Raw genomic sequence first — 26,630 nt, 5'->3', positions numbered from 1 at the left:
ATCTATCACTTGCTGCTTATGCTGTTTGGCATGGAAGTGGTCCTGTGCTGTAGCTTCACCAGGTTGACACCTCATTTTTAGGTATGCCTGGTGCTGCTCTTGGCATGCCCTCCTGCACTCTTCATTGAACCAAGGTTGATGGTAATGGTAGAGTGGGGGATATGCCAGGCCATGAGACTACAGATTGCGGTTGAGTACAGTTCTGCTGCTGCTGGCCCACAGCGTCTCGTGCATGCCCAGTCTTGAGTTGCAAGATCTGTTTGAAATCTATCCCATTTAGCATGGTGGTAGTGCTACACAGCATGATGGAGGGTATCCTCAATGTGAAGGTGGGACTTCGTCCCAAAGTGACTACATGGTGGTCACTCCTACCGATACTGTCATGGACAGATGCATCTGCGGCAGGCAGGTTGGTGAGGATGAGGTTTTTCCCTCTTGTTGGTTCCCTCGCCACCTGCCGCAGACCCAGTCTAGCAGCTGCGTCATTTAGGACTCGGCCAACTTGGTCAGTAGTGGTGCTACCAAGCCACTCTTGGTGATGGACATTGAAGTCCCCCAGAGAACATTCTGCACCCTTGCCACCCTCAGTGCTTCCTCCAAGTGATGCTCAACATAGATGAGGTGATGCTCAAAACTGATTCATCAGCTGAGGGAGGGCGACATATGGTAATCAGGAGGTTTCCTTGCCCATGTTTGACCTGATGCCTTGAGACCTCATGGGGTCCTGAGTCGATGTTGAGGACCCCCAGATCAACTCCCTTCTGCGCCGGTGGGACAGGACACACCCAGGGATGGCGATGGTAGAGTCTGGGATCTGTAAAGTATGATTCCGTGAGGATGACTATTTCAGGCTGTTGCTGTACTAGACAGCTCTCCCAATTTTGGCACTAGCCTCCAGATGTTAGTTAGTAAGGAGGACTTTGCAGGGTCGACAGGGCTGCTATTGCCGTTGTCGTTCTGGTGCCTTGATTGATTCTGGTGGTCTGTCTGGTTTTGTTCCTTTTTTGTGACTTTGTAGTGGTTTGATACAACTGAGAGGCTTGCTAGGCCATTTAAGAGTCAACCACATTACTGTGGGGGTCTGGAGTCACATGTAGGCCAGACCAAGTAAGGAACATTAGTGAACCAGGTAGGTTTTTACAACAATCGAGAATGGTCATTAGACTTTTAACTCCAGATTTTTATTGAATTCAAATTCCACCATCTGCCATGGTGGGATTCGAACCCAGAGCATTTACCCTGGGTCTCTGGATCACTAGTCCAGCGACAATACCAATACGCCATCATCTCCCCCTAATCCTTATCTTTATCTATATATGTATGTACTATTAAAATATCTTGTGCATGTGAGGAGTTCCTGTTTAACCTTCTGTTATTTGTGATTTTTGATGAAACTTTGTCAGTCTTTAATACAACTTACAGGATTTCTAATCTCTGTTTACATTGTTATACAGATCTACTTAATAGTAATATTTTCGTGGGCGTTGTTTACGCTATGGGTTGAATTCCACAAGTCTGCCTCACAAGTTTTAAATAAGATTTTTTTATATAAAAAATATTTTATGCTTACTAGCTAATGAAGAGAGATTTTCAGTGATGTCTTTTTTTTTAGACCATCTGCAATGAGATGATGGAATTCACACCGTTAATCTTGTCTTTTTAGCTAGAGCCCTTGGAGAGGCCTGTTACTGGCTCTCTCATAACTCAAAACAGTTCCAAAAACACTTTGGCACTCAAAAGTAGCCCTTTAACTGTAACGAACAGTTGCTTTGTAGTACAGAACTTACTGAAAAGGGAAACATGTTGCCGAAGCTTTTTGTCTTGTATTCGAATATTAAACGATTGCAACAATTAATACTGTAGGAGAAAAGGGGTGCTGATTGATTGACAAGCCAACTTTGATTTGCTGAGGCGTTGCCATGGAGAAAAATTGGGGCACTACAGGAACTATTTAACTATAATATTTCTACATACTGGATTTACATAAAGACTAGCAGGTAGTGGATTTTATTCTTTTATTCAAAACTTTAAATCTGAATCTGGGAGTTACGGTTCAGTTCATAACCTAGGTGTTGTGAAAATGGTTAGACAACATTGTACAGGGTGCTATCGATGCTCATATAAAGAATATGAATGGTTACAAATAGTTAACATCGCTTAAGAAACAATAATAAAGTCTCATTTTGTACTGAGAGTATTGTGGATATAATTAAATCTTAAATGAGGAGTGTTTAGTGCATGTACTTCACCTGGATTTGACAAGTTATTTGATAAAGCTCTATGCGGCTTTTGAAAGTTAAGGCTCGTGGAACTAATGGTAAATCACAAACCTGCATTGGGAATTGATTTAAATATGGAAGCGGAGCCTATGCCTGGAGCGCATTGTTAATGAACTTTCTCAGTGATCTATTCTGAGTCTCTGTTGTTCAGGCTTCTCTTCAGGATAAATATGGAAGTTTGTTGATGGTTCCAAATGATGTAGCAAGATGTCTATAAATGGACTCTTCATATTAGAACAGAAAACTTGGCATGCAATGTATGGGCATCCATTAACAATCAATGAAAAGGGAAAATATTGAATGTGATTGGTTGGGTATTTTGTGTTTAATCCATCAATGTGAATCTGTTTATCAGCAAGGTTGAACATGCCTGAAGCGTATTTGATAAATTAAAATAAGTTATTTGAACTTAGTATCTGTCATTGGTAAGGTCACATTTAAAACCATGTGAAGTTTTGGGCACCCTGCTTTCAAGTAATTTCAGAGATGCAGGACAAAGACGATCCTGTGACCAGAGGGTGTAGAGTTCCCACTGGCTTGTGCTGATATTTCCAAAGCAATTCATCCAAAATCAACCAAAGTAGTGCAAAAGATTACAGAACTTGCATTGCAAATCAGGTTTCTGCGATTTTTGTACTGGAGGTTGGCCCCCATCCACAAAATTGGCCCCACCCCAATCAAATTAATCTTCGTGGCAAGTTTCTGCTAATTGTGCCCCTTTGAGGAAGCTCTTAAAATTCAGCTTTCCTTTCGGTGCAGGGGAACTAATAGGTACCTTTTAAACATTTTAAATAGCAAGATATAATTTACTAAGAAACTGATTGGTATACACTAACGAAACTAGTAACTAATTCAGTATAGTTTTTAAATTCCTTTTCAGTTATTTAAAATCAGGTAACTCGCAGATGCTGAACTCGACAGTCATTAAAACGACTTATTTTTGTGATAAACTCATTTTCAGCTGTATTAATAAAATTGCACCAGGTTACTATTCTTAATATAGCAAGATTTTTTAAAGGGAAAAAAAACAACAGTTCTGTTCTATAATGCTGCCTGATTGCACTGGTTTATGGAGGATTTTATGTTTGTTGTTATGCACATGAGTTTGAGGTTAAACTTGAACCATGACTTTAATTTTGGAAAATTACTGCAATTTTGAGTACAATTTGCACCCGGATTACCAATTGTACCCAAAGCGGAAACTGTTTAAAATATGGAGCCAAAATTCATAGATCTGAACCAGTTTTCGTTGGAGTAAAGAAAGTTGAGAAGGGCCATAAACCAAATATTTACAATTATGAAAGGCATGGTTAAATGTACGTGAAAGTCAGTTTCAATAAACTTGAACCATGATTGCATAACTAGATGAAATGATTGTAAGATTAAAAAGCTTCAGGTAAAACTAGAAAATATGTTTTCCCCAGTTAGTTGATCTGTGACTTCAGCAAAAGTAGTTAGCGCTGTGTGAATAATTAAAAAAAAACAACTGGATAAATAACTGTCCAAGAATAATATAGGTGTCTAAAGGATAAGAGTAAAGATAGGTTATAACATTCTCTATGGAACACATTGGGCAGAATTTTGCCCTTGGTGGGCGTGCGGGCCCCACCGGCTCGGTGGCGGGCGGACACTCGACCCCTGCCACCGAAACGGGTCTGCCGCCATTTTGAGTGGGCAGGCCAATTAAGGCCCGCCCAGCGGCATCCCTGACAGGAAGCGCTATGCGCTGGGGTGGATGGATTCCCCATCTGTCAAAGTGCGCTCCTTCGCGCATGCACACGAAAGAGCGCACTGCTCCCTGAGGCAAAGTCTCAGGGAGTTTCGTGACAGGTAAGTAAAGTCTAAAAATAGATAAATATTGAAATTATTAACATATCCCCCTCATGTGACAATGTCACACGGTTTGGGACATGTTAATAATAAATACATAAAATTTATTAAATGTTTAAAAAACGGACATGAAACTTCATCCCGCCAGTGGATCAAGTTTCATGAATAATCTGGAGGCTGCTGGGGCTCCTGGCCTGCCCGCCAGCCTTAAGGTTGGACAGGCAGGTCTTTAATTATCTTAATGAGCCTGTCAATGGCCTCAATTGGCCATTGATAGGTTGGCGGGTGGACAGCTGATTTCACTGTCCGCCCGCCTTCCTAAAAATTTAAAGGGACCGGAATGACGTCGGGGATTCCTCTCGACGTCATCCCGCGTCATTTTCCCCTCGGCAAGCAGGCCCCGCCCCCAAATCGCCAAGGGGAAAATCCTGCCCATTGGTTCCTGTACTGACTAGCAGGAATGCATCTGCTCATGTTTTGTTGATTGGTTTTGAGGGGCAGGGAGAAATTTCACTGAGTTTAACTTGTTGGGGCTTGTTTCATTGGTCAATTATCTTTTCCAGGAAATTGAGTGAGTTGGATAGAGCCAACTTTTATGTTTCTTGGAGGGACTAAGCTTCAGGGGCCGAATTTTCTCTTTTTATCTTGCTTTCTTTTGATTGATTGCGAGGGACAAGCTAACATAGAGGGTTGGAAGAGACTATTTCAGTCCATCTGCCTGATTTAAAAGTTTGATGAAACCGGCATTGGATAAGAATGTTACAGGAAGCGTGTGATATATGAAAAACATTTAACAATAGATCTTACGGTATTTATAATGATCAAAGTCACTGTTTGTGGCATTTGATTGTCCTATGAGGAGACTGGGCTATATTCTCTAGAGTTCAGAAGATTGAGATAAAAGCAAAATACTGTGGATGCTGGAAACCTGAAACAAAAACAGAAAATGCTAGAAAAACCCAGCAGGTCTGGCAGCATCTGTGGAGAGAGAAACAGAGTTAATGTTTCGAGTTCGTATGACACTTTTTCAGGAGAATGAGAAGTGATCTAATTGACGCATACAAAATTCTTACAAGGCTCAACGGGGTGGATACAGAAAGGATGTTCCCCCTGGCTGGGGGCGTCTGGAACCAGGGCACACAGTCTCAGAATAGGACTTAAATTTAGGACTGAGATGAGGAAGAATTTCTTCACTCAGAGGGCGGTGAATCTTTGGAATTCTTCCCAGAGGGCTGTGGAGGCTCAATCATTGAATATATTCAAGACAGAGATTGATGGATTTCCAGATATTAAATATATCAAGGGATATGGGGATAGTGCAACAAAATGGCAGATGAACAGCCCATGATCTAATTAAATGGCGGAGCAGGCTCAAGGGGCTGAATGGCCTATCCCTGCTCCTATTTGCAATGTTCTTATAATTGTCAATTTGTGTTTTTATTACAGAAAATATTATGAGAACATTTATGAGAAATTTTGAGTTTGAGTACTATGATTAATCCAAATTAGCATGAAACTATATAAAACTATCCTTGATTAAAATTTGTTTAACTATGCAGTCAATTTCATCTCTTGCCCACTTTCATAGATGTAGGAAATATTGTGAGGAAAGTACTGCAGATACAGGAGGTAGCTTGAAAGAAATGGAAATTAGGGGGCACGTGGCTTAATAGTGTTAGGAAGGGAGAAGAGGACAGTTGAACACTGGGCAATGGTGACCCTCAGGATGTCAATGGAGGGGAATTCAATGAAAGTCATGCTGTTCAATGTGAAGGGGACGTGGTTAGATATCCTCTTGTGGAGATAGTAACTGCCTAGCACATATGCATGTATGTTACTTCTCACGAATCAGCCCAAGCCTGAATTTTGCCCTTATCTTCTGCAATTGGGCATGGACTGTTTCATTATGGTAAGTTAATAGGGTCTGCAAACTCCACAAAGAATGTTTTTATGGATTCTGTCCAAACAGTATCATAAAACATATCTTTGCTCTGTAGCTTATAGTAACATTTCCTATATGGTTGTATGATTTCTGCAATATGTGTATAAATTCTTTAAAAAAATTGTGTTGTATAAATGTGCCTGTTACTGATAAATACAAACTGGAATGGGAATTCTTTCAGAAAGATTCTATTTTGTTTTATTTTTAAGCTAAAATAGGAAAAGTTTTTTTAAAATGTGTTACATGTGTTTAATAAGTGGTTCTTTGTTTTAATCCATCATGTCAAATGTTGCATTTTCATTCAGCTCTCAAAAGTTTGGTGCGGCTTTACCAGCTCTGGTGTTTGTTAGGAATGAAGAATCTCACATGGAAGGTATTCACCTTGATAGCTTGAGCACAGAAGACATTGTATCTGCAGTCAAGAGTGCCATGTTGGAAAAGTTGGTAAGTATTTTTAATGCTAAATGCTAGCATTTAAACAGATTAACATCACTTTTGATATTCTCAGTACTAATGTTTTAAATATTTGTGCAATGTACATTTATATTCACATTATATATTGTGATGTGAGTGAAACATTAATTCTTGATTATAATTTAACTTTATCATTAAATTGAAATGTATTTTGACTGGGTTGGTAAATTCTCGGTTTTGAGTCATAAAGTTGTGGAGCAAGGATAAAAATAAAATCATTTAATGCCTCAGGATATCTTTGTAATCAGTGGTTTATAATCACTGTGTTGTGCAATCATTGTTATGTAGGGAAAGACAACATCCATTGTGTACACAAGTCTCCACAAACAACAAATGGACACATAACGTGATAAGTTGTTCTGGTTTTGCGTTAGTGAGGAATGTTTGCCAAGGCACCAAGAGAACTCCCAGCCCTTCTCTGAAATAATGCTATGGGAACTTGTATATCTCCTTGAGCCCTCAGACAGGGCCTCAGTTCAATAGTTCAACTGAGAAAAGGCTTTGTCAGCAATACAGCACTGCACAAGTGTCAGTCTTGTTTCCATAGTTGCACTCACCCCTGAGTCTGAAGATTGTGGGTTCGAACCACGCTCCAGCACTTGAGTGCATAATCTAGCCTGACTCCTCTGTGCAGTACTGAGTCTTTGTGAATTTTTAGGTTGCAAGGAGCTTAGGGTCTTTTGGAGGAGCCCATCTATTGCGTGAGCTGTAATGGCCAAACTTAAGATGGACCTTGGGTGTCCATCATCTGAAGGTGGTTTTCCCTCTTGATCGAGGATACTCAACAGCAAACTTCCACTTTGGAGCACATTATGAGGCAGACCACATTGCACCTTCACATGTTGAATAAAAGGGACATACCGAATAGGAATCACTGTAATATGTTTGTCTTGTATAAAATGTACATTTTGAGTAGCATTGAATTAAATTGTGAATACTGGATCAGACATTGGAATGTTATGGAGCAAATAACTGAAAAGTACAGTGTACTGGAGTGTCTGTCACAGATCATAGTGTTTGTGCCTCATTGCTTCCTGATTTTGTTGAATAATATGGAGCATATAATTCATTGTGCAGAGAGGTCAAGATTTGATGTGTTTTTTATATTTACAATTATCTCCAGCTGTCTGTGCTGATCATCTTCATAATCTTCATTTGGTTCCAGCAACATCTGTGGTACATCACAGAATGAAATGCCTTTCCACTTTCCAATGTTCTATAGCGCATTCACAGCAGGCAATTGAAATCTTCCAAAATGTTTGGCATATTATAAAGATCTATTCAAACGACAAACCATTATTTCAGGATCTGTTTTTTGGCAGCGATAGGGTTGTCAACTCTGGGCTGACATATTCCAAGAGATTTCATCATGTTGTGGTTAAGGACCAGTAACTTTTGCTGTAGAAAAAATTTGAATTTCCAGGCATTTACTAAGAGAATAAAGCCACAAGATTCCATGGTGTTAAACAAACCGAAGAAATTTCATTATACAAGAGTCAACAAAGCAAACAGTCAAAACTTAGCCTATCTTATACTCTTAACATCCAGAATTAACGTGAGGTAAACATGAATTAACAGTCAAACTATGGACGAACACACCACAAACTGCACGTTAAATGGCAGACACAACCAAGACAGATCCCACAAACTTACTCTGCAACCCACTCTGACATCAATGATTATTGTGAATCACAAAAATATTTTAAACTCTGTCTTCCCCACGAGGAATTTCATCCCTTTTCTTTTGAGGATCCGGCCTCTGATTTCCCTCAATAGCAGCTCCAATTCAGACTGCCTCAACAGCTGCTTGCCTCCCAGTTTTTCATTCTCTTCTCCCAAGATTGTGTCCCACTGGATTCACAAGGCTGCACACCAGCATCTAATTACTGGCACGGTTGCAGTCTCTAGCTGCTATGAGCAGAACACCACTACTCATGGGCTTTCCTTTACCCCCAGCTCCCAGCTTTGCAGAGCAGGAAGCTTCAGTTCAGTTCCACTGAGCTGCCAACTGCTCCTGGGCTTCTTCAAGCCTCAAATCTCTCCAGCTGCATTGAGTAACTACTTCTCCTGGCCTTCTCTGAGCTCCAGATGCAGGGAGCTAACAACAGCACTTGAGCTGTATGGAGCTAGTAATCTTCTGCTGCCTCTTCAGCTCTGGACTAAAAACTGTTCACAGGGCTCACTTTTTGCGTCACCAAAAAACCAGATCACTGGTCACACTCTTTTTGTGACCTGGCTCCACACAGGCTGCAGCAGGTATGGGGCTGCAGTTGCAATGCATCTGGGTCAGTAGCATGACAGGGAGATGGAGCAGTGACTGTGGAGAGGATAGACTCTGCATGATGCCGCCTGCTAGCTTGGAGCCAGACTCCTCCATGCTCTTTGACAGTGAAAGGAGGCTGTCCAGCAGGCCAGCCATTGCATCTCAGTTGCACCCTCCTTTATGTCATCCCATCGAGGTCCTTATCTGAGTGCCCTGTAGCAGAACTCATCTGCGACCTCATCCTTTAACAAGCTGGCATATGAACTACATTTCCCTCTGGCCTGGCTGCAATCCATTTGTGCCCAGTGACTCACCACATGCTGATCCCAACTCTACGTTATCCTCCAAGGTACTTGCATTGTCACTATCTGAGCTGGTGGTTGCAAATATCAAATCAAGTAACAGGCCTCTTCACAAGTACTCTCTCTGCTCCTCCTGGGTGTGCTGTGGCTGGGATGGAGCAGTTCTTCAGTGTCTGAAAGCAGCAACTCAGAAGGAGAAGGTTAGAGTGAGGGAAAAGGGATGGGGTGGGAAGCCAGAGGTCTATGGTCGCAACAGCAGCTCATCATACCAGATAGGATGAGCTGAGAGTTCAGAAGGGGCATAAGACAGGATTATACTATTATCTTCAATGTTTTCAACGATGCCGGACAGTACTTACTCTGTCACAACCAGCCTTGTGTTGTGGAGAACCATTGCCTCCTCAGGGGATGTTGGCATTCTTGTCCTCCACTAATTCTGTTCTGCTCCCTTCTATTGTGGACTCCTTTGTCCTGCAAGAAAGAGGACAGAATGTCATTGATTGTGTTGCACTCTTGTTTTGGTGATCGCTGAATAGGTGGAGGTATGTGGAAGCAGTGGGAGCTTTGTGTGAGACTGGAATCACTGGAATGTATGTGAGGGTGGGGTGGAGTAATTGCACGTTAGGTGTGAGTTCTGAGTACCAGGGACTGCTGATGGGTGAGTGATGGGGGTGGTAGTGCATTAAGCAGTGTGAGAGGTTGGTGGTGTGGAGGGTAGGGGATGTCATGTGAGGATGCATTCACTGATCAGCTGTGATGGCTTGCAGGCAAACTGAGTTGTTTGAACCCTGCTGGTTTCTGCACTTTCCAGAAACAACGCTTCATTGTTGATTGTGAGGATGATGGCATCAGGACTAAAGAAAATCATATGAAAACTCATGTCGTCCTGATGTAGCAACTGGGAGAGGCTGAGAGCACGTGAGAGTGGAGAAAGAGAAACTGGGGGAGAGAGAGAGAATAACAAACTGGGAAGAAAGGGAGAGGGAGACACAAACCACAGGATAAGAGATGCACACAAACTGTGGGAGGGAGAGGGAAGCACAAATAGAGGGAGAAAGAGAGAACCCAAACATGAGGAATAAATAGGACATTTTTGGATTGGCAGGCTAAAAAGGTAATGCAAGGATCAATACTTGGGCCTCAGCCTTTTACAATCTATATTAATGACTTAGGTGAAGAGATTGAGTGTAAAGTATCCAAGTTTGCTGACTATACAAAGTACCTGTCTGCAACCTTTTATGTGGTTGACCACACCATCCTCCTCCAATGCCTCTCCAGTGTCAGCCAACCAGGTGGGATTGCACTTGCCTGGCTCCATTCTTATTTATTGAATCATTGTCAGAGTATCACTTGCGATGTCTTCTCTTCCCGCTCCCGCACCATTAGCTCTGGTTTTACTGGGTGGAGCATCTATAGTGAATGCTGCTTCTAGGAGGCAGTTAAAGTAGCATCAGAGTCCTGTGTACGTCATCCAGCAGAAGGCCCAGGAAAAATGGCAGTGAAGTGGGAAAAGGGAATTAACTCCAGCACCTTTGTTTTAACCCTGCTATTGCTCTGTTTCTGCTCAGTGAAGGATTTAAATGTATCTCATTGAATGTGTAGTAAATGTACACATTTTGTTAGGTTTCTCATTTGTGCTCAGATGTTACCTTTAAATTTGAATATATAGAATATATTTTATTATTGCAAATGGAAAACCAATTTGAAAACTTAAGAGGTAAAATAATCTCAAGTCATAGACTGTGTGCAGTATTGTACCTCTGAATTGCTTTTTGAGAATCTATTCTAAGTGTCACAATTTCTTGACAACTGAATAAACTAAAATGTTCTTTATACTTCCTGTTTTTTAACATTAGCCTGAAATCACAGTGGAAAACTTCCCTTCATACTTCCAACCTTTGAAACCATTACTCATTCTGTTTATTGATAATGATGACACCAAGACTTTGAAAGCTAGAGAAGAGCTTGCAGAACTTACCAAGTTAAGTGTGCAGATGTACACTACGTGCTGGATCGACCTGTGAGTCACAACTTCTTTAGCAGTAATCTACCACGATTGGCGTGTTCACTGATGTTGATAAGATGTTAAGATTTTTTTATGATACTGAAAAAAAAATTCTGCAAAAAATAGTTGACTGATATGTGCATGGTTACTATATCATGACAGGACGAGCTGGATCTTCATCTTCCCAGTGGAACTGCAAATCGGGTTGTGAAATGCTAAAATTAGTTTTTTTGTTGGAAAAACAATTTTCCTCTGCCTTCCCAATCCTATATCATTTTCATATGGCCTTTCCCTGGGTTGAGAAGGCCTTGAGTGCAAAACATACACATACCTCTTCTGAGGTCGAGTGTCCCCATTGTGAGTACCACAGGAAAATTGTCTTTCTTCCTGCACACTATTTTTGTGTGCTGGTGCAGGTTTTGGAAGCCCTAAAAATTACACATCTCCTTGGAGAGTTTGTGACCACTGGGGGAAGCCTGCTAAGGAGTCGGCAACATTCTGAAAGGTAAATGTACAATGCTTTCATACCTTCACATGTCACTATTAAATGCTTTACTGTCATGCAGCATGTTTTTAAAGCAGTGATTCAACATAGGGCTCTGTCCTGCAAAGGTAATTTGACCATTATATTGACCACATTGTGGAAATGTTAACATGCATTACATTGGAGGAAGTCCCATAATACATTCAAAAATCTGGGAAAATGTGTTGGTAAACCCCTTGTCATGTTTAGCACTGGGATTTAAATATAGTGACAACTCTGACTGTTTTAAAAAAAGCATCCACTGCTTTTGAAAGGTAAAATAAAATCCGAGCAATCCTGCTTCCTCCTTTGATCAACAGACAATCCGCTTTGAAATGCGGAAAACACCACCTGTTCTTTCAATTTCAGGCTTTGGAGTACGGAAGCTAATATTTAGGTTGCTGTGGTGATTGTGAATGTTTGTCTGAGTTCCAAAAGCTAATGGACTGTTAACAGTTGTTCAAGGGAATGACCGACAGTTTTATGAGGTTGTAATAATATACTCTACCTTTGATGTGGTTTGAGTACACAGCTGTTTATTTACACAATTTAATGGCCACTTAAAGGAATAACTTTTTTTTCAGTTAAGAAGCTTTTTTTACAGCATCAATGTGTTTGAATGGGAGTTTTATTAGATTGTCATATGTTTAATTTTTTTCACCTGCATTTAAGAAAATTCTCATTGCTTTGCATGGCTCCTGAGGACTGTCCATAATGGATAATTTGCAATGGAGGATACATGGGCATGGAGGCAACATGAGGAAACTGAGGAGGCATGGTGGGGCATTGGGATCTGATGGGGCATGAAGTGACATGGAGGATCTGAGGGAATATGGGGCATCTGATGGGGTATGGGGTAGCATAGGGATGGGTGGAGGCTGAAGAGGTTGAGGGGTGAGATTTAGGGAACCTTTAAATGATGTTGGGAGCCAGGCTACTGTCTTTGAGAGTCTGCCTTGTAATCAGCACACCTCTGCACCGACACTCCTCCCACATTTCCATTGCGGCTCTCAAAATGCATTGCGAACCAGAACCTTTTGAGAAAAGACAAAAGTCCTGGGCAAAGCGACTTGTGGATTGGATGTGCGTTTTGGAAGGCTGAAAAGTGCGCAGGTCGGGTTTTCCTGAGCCCACATGAAAACCTGAGCCAAGAGGTAGAATGTTGGTATCTGTTGTGACTAGTTTTGGAAGTGTTTTCCATAACTGACAGAGCACTTTATACTGTCAATCCAGATTAGTGTAATCCTGCCTGAAAGACAAATTTTTAATAGACCTATAGAGGTACAGTACCACTATTGCAATAGGCCAAAAAGACAAACTGAAAGATGTATGATTTAATCAAAATGCAATTTTAGGCTATTGTACTCTATATACTATGTAGCCAATGCAAACAGTGTGTGGAGGCACACATCACCACTTGTAGCCTTTTCAGAACTTTCCACATCAGCATTGGCCACACTGTAGTTCGTTCCACTGCATGAGAAGCCATCTCTCCAACATTGTACTGTACCATGATTTCAGACTGTTGCAATTTCTCTCACTTGAGGAGTTAACATGACAATATCCCAAAACAATATTATTCAACTCAACGCCTCCATTGGTGGCAATATTAAACCACTGAGGCATATCCTTTTTTCTAGATTTAGATTGACAGGAATTTTTATGAGCTTTCTTTGGAATATTTCATAATTTATTTCTTTTAAATTTGAATATAAAGATCAGTGGCAATTATTGTGAAAATGGTTTCAAGAGAAAACATTATTTGATTTAATCACTACAGCCTCATTTGGAGAATCCGTGAGTGGAATTGATGAAATCCAAATTGAATTCTGTGAGTGATTGTTCTGGAAAAATATTGTCACATGGAAATATATTTTTAAAAATGCTAATGAGTGAGCAGCATAAATGAGAATATTTTACTTGATATCATAGCTTCACATCATAGTTCAGTCAGGAAAAGCAGAAGGACACCCCTTCTTTCAAGCCTAGGATTTCCAGGCAGGCTTTTTTTTAACTCTTAATGCTCCTTCACTGTATCATCTGTAGTTTTCTTTTACCAGTTGTAGCATGAACCTCCACTACAAGAAACAAAATTGTTGAGTTTTGTCATTTTTGTGAAAGATTGCCAAGCACTGAACAGCTTTTCTGATGCATTTTAAAAATTTTATATACTTACTTTTCATTGGATGCAACACTTTTCTAAGCAGCTGATGACGTAAATCAGAGTATCAGAGATGGAACCTATTATCAGATGGGTTTTGTTGAACTAGATTTCATTTCAGATGTTTGATAATTGAACCTGAGTCATTTACAACAAAAAAAGGCAGATAACAAATAAGGTAATATTGCTACATTAAATTACAAATGTAGTTAATAAGTGCTCCAGTCACAGTGACACATTGTTACTTGTTAAATGAAGTTGCTATACAGAGTGCTTATAGTACAAACTGATCACCTTCATTTACCTTGATAAGATCATCTATAACAATGTTAAACACTCACTTTTCAGATCTAACTACTGGCTGTGAAGCCGCCTTGCACATTGTCAAGTATGATCTGTCCAGGAAATATTTAATAAAGTAGTAGATGAAAATAAAAATGTGCTCAAAACAATTTTTTTCTAATCTGACTGAAAATAAAAAAACCATTGGCTTATACCTAAACAAGAGAAAATCCTTAGAAATTCACTAAATTTATTCTGGAATCAATTCATCTAATTTTCTGCAGCCTGGCTGACATCCTTTTGAATCGTTACACCATTGATTGTCATATTGCATTTTTTTTTCTTTCTGACTTTATTTGGTAGAAAGTTTACCAGTTAAAATTTTGAACTAACAGCTAATGAATTTGATTTGTTATTTGACTTACCCAGAACTTACTGTACAGTAACTCTCCTTACAACACATTTCCTTTCCATTCCTGAAGTATCATTTTAAGAAATCTTTTCAGCTGTCTGGTAAATGAAAAGTAGTGGTTTCTTTTAAATGTGCAGCACACGTTGTTCCATTTTAATAACATAACATAAATCTAATTCCTTTCTAGTACTGTGGTTCAGTTATTTTATTGAGAATAACTTTTTCCTATGTTTAATCCACTAAGACGAAATACACCTGTCGGAAAAGAGATTCTTCAAGTATATTTGAACTACCTCCCACAACTGCCAGCACTTATTTTAGTGCAACTCAGTTCTAGTGGCCAGGTGTTTGCATTTCCGGAAGGGCAACTTATAGCAAGAATGGGTGTGCTACATTGGTTAAAGAAGGTGCAGACAGGACAGGAGGATCCCAAAAGTAAGTAAAGTTAATGTTTCCCAATAGCTAAATGTAAACAGCTGTGTCTGCTGTCTGTCTTTCCAATATAGGCATAATGGTTACCAGATGGATGAAAATTGACAGACCTTCCAGTTCACTTCAGCCGTATTTTTGGTGAGAAAGCCAGGTGTGAGGCCAGGACATGAGTATACCGGGCATTGCAAATCCTTGCCAGTTTCTATGGAGCCCAAAGCCTTCCCAACCTGAACCAAGGCCACCTGCTTTAGAGGGCTTTTGGCTGGAGGGCCACTCCCAAGCCAGGAGTTCCCTCATTCACAGCCTGGGAATCCACTGAAAGTTGGCACGCCCAGAAAAAGAGACAGACATACCATCCTCCTTGTAAGTGGGGCCCACTCTATGGGTCAGGCCTATCTAGGCCTTTAAAGATTTCAAACATTCTTGAATTTGTTTTTGCCCTGTTATAAAGGTGGAGGTGGTGGAGGGGGGTGGGGGGATGCTGCTGGTGGGGTGCGAGCATGGAACAATTACAGAATAGGAGGCATAGGACAATAACTTTGGATGACATTGGATTATATTTGCAAATGAAATCATAATTCATAATTTGTTTTAATGTTGATTTACTAATGCTGTATTAACGATGCTTAAACTGATTGCAATTGAAGTAGAAGAAAAGGTGAATTGTTGGAAAATCGATTGAATGATGTATCCAAAAAAAAGGCAGTTAAGTTGAAGCCTAGTACTTCCAACCGTATTGTGTTAAAACATTATGAATTATTCTTTCATTTGGCATTTACAGTTTGCTTCTATCACATGTACGTCCAAAGTTATTAAAGTTGAAACATGATAATTTTTATAAATTTGAAAGGATTTTATAAACACCCTGTAGATCCCTCCAGCAGCAGCCCTATGCTAGGATTCCTTACATCCGCTACCTGATAGGCATCCAAGATACATTCGTGGTGGCGCACACAGATGTCTGGCATTCATATTACATTTGGAGAATCTCTTTCAACACCCCATATTCTGGCTGGGTTAGGATCAGAGGTTCCTAGTGGGTGTATCCCAGCACCCACACCAGGTGCTGCCCTGCAGATTTTCAGGGCCCAGCTATTTTAGTTTGTAATCGGGACTTGCTGACATAGCCACAATTATTGTCCATCCCTAGTTGTCTGAGAATGTGGTGATGGCACCCCCAGAATAGTGGTAAGTCAAAAATTCCAGTATGTTGATCCCGTGGCACTGAACAAATGCCAATATATGTTCAAATCAGGATGCAGGATAACAGGAACATTTCTTAGTTGTAATATATATAGTAGTACTTAAGGAAGTGGCCCTAGGAATAGCGGATGCATTGGTGGTCATCTTCCGAGATTCTATAGACTCTGGAACAGTTCTTACAGATCGGAGGGTAGCTAATGTAACCCCACTACTTAAAAAGGGAGGTAGAGAGAAAACGGGGAATTATAGACCAGTCAGCCTGACGTCAGTCGTGGGGAAAATTCTAGAGTCCATTATAAAAGATTTAATAGCTGAGCACTTGGAAAACAATGGCAGAATCGGACAGAGTCAGCATGGATTTACGAAAGGGAAATCATGCTTGACAAATCTACTGGAATTTTTCGAGGATGTAACTAGTAAAGTTGATGAGGGGGAGCCAGTGGATGTGGTTTATTTGGACTTTCAGAAGGCTTTCAACAAAGTACCACATAAGAGATTGGCATGTAAAATTAAAGCGCATGGGATTGGGCGTAGTGTATTGAGATGGATAGAAAACTGGTTGGCAGACAGGAAACAAAGAGTAGGAATAAACGGGTCTTTTTCTGAATGGCAGGCAGTGACTAGTAGGGTACCGCAGGGATCGGTGCTGGGACCCCAGTTATTCACAATATATATTAATGATTTAGATGAGGGAATTAAATGTAATATCTCCAAATTTGCAGATGACACAAAGCTGGGTGGGAGGATGAGCTCTGAGGAGGATGCAGAGATGCTTCAGTGTGAATTGGACCAGCTGAGTGAGTGGGCAAATGCATGGCAGATGCAGTATAATGTGGATAAATGTGAGGTTATCCACTTTGGTAGCAAAAACAGGAAGGCAGATTATTATCTGAATGGCTATAAATTGAGAGAGGGACAACAAGACCTGGGTGTCCTTGTACATCAGTCGCTGAAGGTAAGCATGCAGGTGCAGCAGGCGATAAAGAAGGCAAATGGCATGTTGGTCTTCATAGCCAGAGGATTTGAGTACAGGAACAGGGATGTCTTGCTGCAATTGTACAGGGCCTTGGTGAGACCACACCTGAAATATTGTGTGCAGTTTTGGTCTCCTTATCTGAGGAAGGATGTACTTGCTATAGAGGGAGTGCAGCGAAGGTTTACCCGACTGATTCCTGGGATGGCGGGACTGACATATGAGGAGAGATTGAGCCGATTAGGATTATATTCGCTGGAGTTCAGAAGAATGAGGGGGGATCTCACAGAAACCTATAAAATTCTAACAGGATTAGACAGGGCAGATGCAGGAAGGATGTTCCCGATGGTGGGAGAGTCCAGAACCAGGGGTCACAGTCTGAGGATATGGGATAGACCATTTAGGACTGAGATGAGGAGAAATTTCTTCACCCAGAGAGTGGTGAGCCTGTGGAATTCACTACCATAGAAAGTAGTTGAGCCCAAAACATTGTATGTTTTCAAGGAGGAGTTACATATAGCTTTTGGGGTGAAAGGGATCAAAGGGCATGGGGAGAAAGCGGGAGCAAGCTATTGAGTTGGATGATCAGCCATGATCATAATGAATGGCGGAGCAGGCTCGAAGGGCCGAATGGCCTACTCCTGCTCCTAGTTTCTATGTAATTGGATACTTTGTTTAATTTTTTTGTTGGAAGGTCTGTTTGTTCAAAATTTGTATTTTTACCATATGTTTTGTATTTGTTGCTCATTTTTCACACTAGTTATTATATGTCTATGTGGAATTTATTTTGATGTTTGTTTCTTTGACTCATGTTGTGCAACTGATGCTGAACTTCACTTTAAGGCCTTTGTAGTTTTGTAACACTGGCAAGTTCAATAGATCAATTTTGACATTTTACAGTAAATTTCACAATATCAAATGGTAACAATAGAAAGCTGAACAAAAAGGAACTCTGATTTACATCACATCCCAAAGTGCATTACAAGCAATAAATACAGTCGTCAAGTATTCTCAAAACAGCAAGGCCCTGCAGCCAGCAGATGAATAATCAGATCATCTGTTTGTGCTGTTGATTGAGTGAGGAATTTTGCCCAAGGGCCAGGAGAATACCTTGCTTTTTCCCAAATAATGTCATGGGATCTATTGTATTCACTAAAATAGGCAGGTGTTGGTTTAATGTCTCAGCTGAGAGATGGCACCTCCGGTGATGCCATACTCCCTTAGTGCTACGCTGTAATATTAGCCTAGATTATGTGCTCAAGTCTGGTGGGTCGTGAAGCCACGACCTGTGACTCAGAAGTGAAAGCACAACCAACTGAGCCAACCTGTCAAGTTTACATTAAAAATAAAATATAGCTTAAAAAATGGTCTGTCCTGGCAAAAAATAGGTGTAACAATTTTGACTCAATATTGCAACTCAATAGTTAGCAATTCTATCCAAAATTCATGAATGACATTAGCAGGTCATTTAGTTGTAGGGTCCCTGAGTAGAATAACTAGAATTTCACATTAGTATTAAACCACATGTATTCTTTCACATCCTTAAAACTACTGGTGCTTGAGTCGTGAGAAACCACTAGCAACTAATAGACTCATTACGTTACATGATTTGTATTGAAGCTAAGTAGTTTTGACTTGGCCTCAAAGTAGTCGTTTAATGGAATTCAGCAGCATGCACTTACTTCTCAGAGCTTCTGGAAATTTATTCACCTCATTGGTTACTAACTCGTTTGCCCATTCCAATACTTCAACCATATGGTATTTAATTCATAAGTTCAACAGACTGATTCAAATACGTCTGGTATATAAACCTCAAAGATGAATGATTGGAGGCCAACTGGAAGAGAATTGGAATATTTCAGTGTTGAAGTAACCAACACATCGATGAAAATTTCAACAGCAAATGGCCTGAAGCATGGTAGATATGGGTACTATTAAGAGGTGGAAATAGGCAGACTTGGTGATTGAGAGATAACGGGTTGGGGCAAGATGTCTCACAACTGCATCTTCTTAGATTCACTAGCCTGTGGTAGATGCAGGCCTGAATTTTCAAGCAGACGGAAAGCCCCTCCATCTGCATGAAACTGTTGGAAGAGGCCCAAATCCAGAAGCCCAGCCCCTGAAGCTGGCCTCCGCTATTTTTGCAGAGGGTGGGGAATGGGTGTGGATTCTAAATAACACATTCCTGGATCACGGAGGTAGCTGCCCATATAAACCAGAAGCTGCCTCCACTCAAGATACCCTTTTGGAGAGGTAAGGTACCTTCTGGATATGGTCCCAGGACACCTCTGGGAGAGGTAAGGCACCCTTTGAGATAGGTCAGGTACTCTTTGGGATTGATAGAATCAGACATGATTGTGTGTAAAAACTGAATAAACTCATTGGATCTGTCAAATTGTCAAAGCTGTCAACTGTCAAGTGCTCAAAGAACTGTCAAAGCTGTTAAAGAACTGTCAGAACTCACCTGAATTGTCAAAACTCATTGGAACTGTAAAAGCTGTCAAGGAATTTAACTCTGCTGGGTTTTAAATTTTTTAAAAGTGTGGAGTCTTTAAAAAAAAAATCAGCGCTTGATATGTTTGTTGACATATGCCTGAACAATTTGTGCTGCAGGACTCATTTTACAATCTAATATATCAAAGTGGGGTGCTAATAAAGTGAGCAGTTTAATTGACAGCTCCAAGTGGTTATGGAATAGAAATGTTTGTTTTCATAAGAAATTAGATGAAAGAATATCAATGTATAGATTTTTTTCAATGTTTTTAAAAAAAAATAGTGAGGTCATTAGTTAAACACACAACTTTATTTTATGTCAGCATGGCTCCTGCGTTTGCCCATGGTGGATACTAGGTGAGTTGGCATGGAGGGGTTAAGGGCAAAGGGTAGTGAGTGGGGGCATGGGTTGGCATGAGTTGGCACAAAGGTTGTAAAGGGCTATCAGAATGAGTAGGGCAAGGGTTGACATCAGGGTTCTGAGTGACCATAGTGGGTAGGTAAAGGGGCATAGGGTGGAATAGGCTATTGGGGGGGCACAAGGATGGCTAGAGGGGCATAGGGTGGCATGGGGGTATGAGGAATCATGGGAGTGGGTGGAATGAGATGGCATGGGTTGGCATGGATGGGCCATGGGGAGCCTGTGAGGGGTGAGGATTGCAGGGCTGTATTTTGCTTTGTTCATTTTTTAAATTAATTCAACAAAGTGCCGGAGCACAGAGGCAGGCTTTCTGCCCAGCCCACCTCCACACTTGGCAGCCCCTGCACTTGTTGCAGGGGCAGAGGGCCCGACTTCTAATCCAGCCCGACTCTTCAGAACAAAAGTTTCAACTTCTGGGCCTCTTTGTCCTGGGTCAGTTTGGTGGAGCCAGGAAACGTTCTGTCTGCGCTCCCGACCCAGAAAGCTAGTCTCAGTCATGGTAACCGTGAAACCATTGTCAATTGTTGTAAAAACCCATTTGGTTCATTCATGTCCTTCAGGGAAGGAAATCTGCCGTCCTTACCTGGTCTGGCCTACATGTGACTCCAGATCCACAGCAATGTGGTTGACTCTTAACTGCCCTCTGAAATGGTGTGGCAAGCCACTCAGTTCAAGGGCAATTAGGGATGGGCAACAAATGCTGGCCTTGCCAGCAGCACCCACGTTCCATGAAAGAAATTTAAAAAAAAACCCGGCCACTATCTGCAGCCTTGCCAGGGTTTCCCACATCCTGAGAACAAATAAATAAAACCTTTAACTCTGCTTTGAGACTCCAAGTAACAAGAATGATCTTGTAGATACTAGTCCAGCTTGATTTTACAATAAACCTTGTGGTTTTGGAATAAAACTCTTTGAATGGTTAGAATGGTATTTTTATTACTTCTAATGTTTTTCACTACAAACTGTGCGCTCATTCTGGAGCTTGTTTTATGAAATATTTTTCATTGGAATTCCCAACTTCTGCAGCATAGTGTGAAATTAGGTAAAGGATATGGTTTCATCACCATCACTATTATAATCCATTGCAGTGTCCTAAGGGCAAAACCAGGAATAATAAGAGAATGAATCAACATTTGGAATTTTGATAACCATGTATGCTGAGTCAAATTCAGAATCTGAAATGGTTCAAATTTGGTCAAATAAGTTAGCGGAGCCATTCAGCCACTGCTTAACTTACTGAGAACAATGGCAAGGCAGGGAGGAAGCAGCACAGTTATACCTTTTGCAGCCGATGGAAATTTTGATAAAATAAATAAATTATTCCTGCGGAAAAAGCAAATGGCTGACTCTTTTGATGTTGGCATGCAGATTTGGACTTGGGTAAGGAACTGGTTGCATTTTCACTGACAAATTAGCTATTAATGGTAGAGGTCCTGATTGGGGTACAGTCACTAGTGGAACCCTGCAAGGATCAGTGTTAGACCTGTTGTTGTTCTTATTTAGCAATATCTGATTGAAAGCATCAGGAAAGCGAGCTGCAGGTTTGTGGAAAACGCACAGATTTGTGCAGGTGTCAAGATTTTAGACAAACAGTAGATTTAAAGTGGATCCAAATGCAGTGTGGGAGTGGGCCCTTATCTGCCAGATATCTTTTAATAATAGTAAATGTGGGCTACACTTAGGTTTTAGTAGGTTGAAGCATGTAAATTTGAGTGTTCAAGACTTCTGAATGGGGTTATACTGCATTTGTCATTGAAGGTCCATGACAGTGCCCTAAGGTTATTGTGAAACTGAATAGATGAACATGTAAAACTAGGAATACTACTGGCTTTGGTCAAACTTTATCTAGAACATTGTGTCCTATTTTGGCCCTTTCGTATGGTGAGGTATTATAGGCCTTGGAAGATGGGTGTCAGGTATTAAGTTCCCACCATGTTTTATAATTATTATTCTCCTATAAAGTCCTGAACTGAATGCAGCAAGTTTGCTTTGTGGCATTCCTTTATTTTGTTGCAGAGATCACATTTCAGGGTCAGAAGAAAATAAGTTGTGCTACATATGGAAGACAACAGCTTCAAATATATGATTATTGAGAGTATCCAGTTTGTCTCTGCACATGTTTCAAATGTTAAGTGCTGACAAGTGTTTATGAACTTGCTTTCACAGATCTCCTGCAAGGTAGAGAGTGGACACCCCCACAAGCTTCTTATGACTTTCTGGCAATCATGGATATTGTGCGTCCTGGATTTGCAAAGCAGAGGATACCCAATTCTGCCAAACAAAAAAATCTCTATGAGGAGGAGGAAAATGAGACCGAATATTTGAGTGAGAGTAATGAGGAAGAGGATCAGAATGAACCAGCTGCAGAGTTTGAAAAAGTGCAAGGGACTTCTACACCCTCAAATAAAGAGAAGAAGATACAACATGAGTTTCATAATGAGTTATGATCAGAAACCAGAGTTCAGTAAGTGAATAACTCCAGAGAGTAAAAGCAAAACACTGCGGATGCTGGAAATCTGAAACAAACAGAAAATGCTGGAAAAGCTCAGCAGGTCTAACAGCATCTGCGGAGAGAAAAAAAAAGAGTTAATGTTTCGAGTCCTTATGACTCTCGAGAGTCATATGGACTCAAAACGTTAACTCTCTTTTCTTCTCTCCCCAGATGCTGTCAGACTTGCTGAGCTTTTCCAGCATTTTCTGTTTTTGTAACTCGAGAGTGTTGTCCAGCTATACTGATTTTAGCAGCTGAGTTGTTAACAACTGAACTTGCATCTGGAAGGTGCAAATTACTGTCGGATGCTGATTGCACAACAGAAACTGAGTACTTGTGAGTTAATCCTGTGATGCAGCTTAATATCTTCTGCATGAATCGGGCAAAAAAACAACCAGCCAGTTTCCATAGGAAATAAAGTAAATTTCTGGATATCAAAGGATTCAGTAATTCTTTTGTAGAATATGTACGCATTTTCTTACTTGGTTTAAAATTAGAAATTAATTGGGTATGGATGGAATGTTCCCAGAATTCCACTAAGTGTGGTAGCGGGCGGGTAAAATGGAGCCCTAGCTGCTGACGAAAATGGTGGGTTTTCACGCCGTATCGTCCCGAGCCCGCCTCATTATTTATTCACTCCTGCGAAACATGCTGTTTCCATGGCGAATGGGCTCTCATTCAATTTCTCGCCATTACCCCGCTGTTGCATCATGCTGGCTGCCATCTTTAAAATGCAGCCGCCAGCAAAGCGCTTATCGCCACCAGCTCACCACCGCTGCCCGGATGACATGGCCAGCAAAGGAAAAGAGACTGCAGCCTCCTGCTTCAACGACGGGTCCCTCGAGCGACTGCGGGATGTTGTGGAGGCCTGCCAGGGTGTGCTCTAACCCCACTCTAGCCGCAGGATGGGCAGCAAAGTCACCAACCCAGCTTGGGAGGCAGTGGCAGCGGTGGTCAGCACAAAAGCCCTGCAGAGGAGGACAGCCACCCAGTGCCACAAAAGGATGAATGATCTCCTCCGTTCTGCCAGGGTAAAGTTATTTTTTTCATCACTCCTAACTCTCTCACTCTCAAACCCACCACACATCCACAGGGCCCTCACTCACTGCCAGTGCAAGGCACATCAGCATTCGCTCTTTCACATACACCATCATTGTCCTCATCCCGTCCATGGGACCACTCATCAGCCACACAGGCCAGGCATACTTATCATCAGGCCCGGCAGGCATCCTGATACACTCTCCCCATCTCTATGCATGCAGGACAGACTGGCACACAACTGAAGGGAAAGGTCACAGACAGGTGGAGGGATGCCAGAGATCAAAGTTCTGTCAGAATTCGAAAACAGAGCCATCCAGCTGGCTAGCGATGACCGGGACCGGTCCTGTGCTGATGGTGAGGCTGGCGCTGCTGTGCCATGTGAGGATCAAGCAGTGCAACATCCATCAGACAACCGTGCCATGAGTGATGTGTCCTCTTTCACAGGCCACTGCCATGCACTAATTATCTCTCCTTGCTTTCGCAGGCATATCTAGGAAACAGCCGACAATGTCCATGACCCAGGGCCTCCAATCAAGCTCTGAAGAGGAATCTGAAGGCACCCTCCCTGAAGATCTGTCACAGCGCTCACCCACACCCTTCACCAGCGCAGAGACACAGACCTCAGTGAGACCTCGCTTTAGAGTAGCCCCAGGATCACAATCTGGTGAGCACATCGCACTTTCTGATCCACAGCAGGCGGCGGCAGGGACCTCCCAGGTCCCCAACACTCCGAGGATTGCTGGAGGCCAGAGGCTGAGTCCGAATCAGTTGACGAGCATCTGGACTCTGTCATGTCCCAGTTGCTGGAGCTGCAAAGGCAAGCTAGGGAACATCAGGAAGGGATGTCCACTGCACTCCTTAGATTGCAAGGCACAATGGAGGAGTCAGTCCGTCTTCAGGCTGAGGTGATAGCGCCGGCATTGCAACGCACTGAGGTCAACACTGGCAGGATGGGGGTTGGTGATTCGATCCCATCCCCACTCCATACTCCCCACCCCCTCACCACAGACTCACCTTTGCTGATACTAAGCCTCCATGCAAGCTGCCATTCTCCTGCTCCCCTCCCTTAAGTTGTAGAGTTAAACAAGGAAAACTGATGACGTTATACAAAACAGCAAAACATCATTTTTAAGCAAACGTGAACCAGGTGCCATGAGATCCTTTTGCGCTGCTGACTTTATCTGGAAGATGGGATGTCACTTAAAAAGGTTTTGCACTAATGATTATTTATCGCAAGCAAATGTATTACAAATATGAACACAGCATAGGCTAACGTGAGGTTTGACACGTCACTGACTTTATCTCTGCATCTCAACCCACTATTGGGAAATCAAGATTTCACATCCTGTCTAATTAAATCACCATGTGCCATGTTTCCCACTTTAAAATTTCCTCCCTTTACGTCTACCTTGTTTTGACCTGATATATTTCAATTACACTGAATACAGTATTCTACTTCAAAGCAAATAGAGAAAAACACAGCAAATATGTTTCATGAAAATTCCATGGATTTCACCAAATGCTGGATATTAGAAGATAACTTATTGTCCAGTAAATAAAGTCATATTGATTATATTTGCCTATATTTTTCAAAAGCTCAGAAAAAACTGAATTTTTATTGTAATTCATAACATATTGAAATTGGGGAAATGTGTAGTTTTGAAATGGGTGATATTACAAATGCAATTTTATAAACAGAATATAAATGTAATATTATCTATAATGTAATAGTAAGTATAGACAGTAACAAGCAATTAATCATGGCACAGTTTGCAATGAATCATTGCACATTTGATGTGAATATCATGATTCATTTACTCGGTATAAATGTCAAAATTGATTAATCCAGTCATAGACTTATTTATGTAGAATCATATGATAAAGATGATGAATATTTAATGTTCAGGCCATGCATGTAATTTGTAACATTGCCAATTTGATGCATGTGTCATGAAGAGAAACACAGCATATTATAGAAAGGAATTTTCGTGGACCAGATCATCCTGTTTCAACCCTGACTGCTCTTTTTTTAAAGGCAAATTCCCAATAATCACAAGGGTATGGTCAAAAGGGCCTTTTCTTTGGACTAGCGAAATATGGTGAGTGCTGGAGAGATTGGCAGCAACAGTAGATGTAATGATTTAGTGGCCTGAAGTTGAGTTCTGCTCCAAACAAAATATTGAGGTTGCTCGCTCTCGGGTTCTGCCAGAATGAATAGCTGGGAAAAGGAGAATGCATGTGGTGACTGATTGAATTATATAAGTCATATCAGTGCTGAATTGGAGAAAGTTCAACACCATCCATGACTTTTTCTCATGCAGGGAGATAACAGTGTAGCGCTAGTCATGGCAGAGAAGTAAAGCTGGGTGTCATCAGCATACAGATGAAACAGGTAATGTCACCAAAGAGCAACCTGTATGGGAAGGAGAAGGGGGCTAATAATAGATTATTGGTATTAGTCATGGGTGATTGTTTAGGATGGAAAAAAATAGATGAAAACCATTGCAGTAGAGATGATGGCTATGTTGGGATAGATATGAATTGAATTGTGTTCGGAAGATGTCATGAAGATGGACAATGGAAAAAAGCCAGTGGATGAGAATGAAATGGTTAACTGGGTCAAAACCCATGGAGTGACTATTAAGTGATAACGTACCACTGTTGCAATTGCATTGAATGTCATTAGTGGCTTTTGCCTGTACAACTTTGTTGCTGTGAGTGGGACAGGAACCAGACTTAAAGGATTCAAAAGCAAGGTGTTGATGCTCACCTGAGACCCTTTGAGAAGAAGGTGAGGTTAAAAATGATGTTCATTGTCGAGTACAGAGCAGGTAAAACGTTATTAAGCCAGTAGATGATGACAGTTTTGAATGAAAGGGAGGAGAGGGAGCAGTTGATATGTTGATCAAAATTGAACTGAGGAGAGGTAGCTGAATGATCAGAATCAAAGTTTGGAGATTAGGATAAGCGTTTAATGACAATGAATCTCATGAGGGCTGAGTGGAGCACAAAGAAGACTTTACAGACTTATGGGGCAGGATTTTACATCCCGTGGGCGGGCGCGTGCCCGACCCGATTGGGCGTAAAATTAGTACTATGAGAG

The 26,630-nt window shown here is 41.3% G+C and overlaps 1 protein-coding gene across 3 annotated transcripts in view; it reads left to right on the top strand.

Annotated features, from left to right (window-relative positions):
- txndc16 (thioredoxin domain containing 16) overlaps positions 1–26,630 on the top strand; it is a 269,009-nt gene that overhangs the window by 102,744 nt on the left and 139,635 nt on the right. For 2 of the 3 annotated variants that reach the window (XM_078562615.1, XM_078562617.1), the window contains 4 exons: positions 6,357–6,495; positions 10,947–11,110; positions 14,718–14,908; positions 22,162–22,925. In XM_078562615.1, the coding sequence (XP_078418741.1) occupies positions 6,357–6,495; positions 10,947–11,110; positions 14,718–14,908; positions 22,162–22,442 (775 nt within the window). In that variant the 3' untranslated portion in view covers positions 22,443–22,925. Of the gene's footprint in view, positions 1–6,356; positions 6,496–10,946; positions 11,111–14,717; positions 14,909–22,161; positions 22,926–26,630 lie in introns of those variants that run through there. The other variant, XR_013579478.1, reaches the window with a different exon arrangement.

The sequence above is a fragment of the Cetorhinus maximus genome, chromosome 18 (genome assembly GCF_964194155.1).
Source record: "Cetorhinus maximus chromosome 18, sCetMax3.hap1.1, whole genome shotgun sequence".
In the NCBI taxonomy this organism is placed as follows: domain Eukaryota; kingdom Metazoa; phylum Chordata; class Chondrichthyes; order Lamniformes; family Cetorhinidae; genus Cetorhinus; species Cetorhinus maximus.
This window is presented reverse-complemented; position numbering and strand designations above follow the sequence as displayed.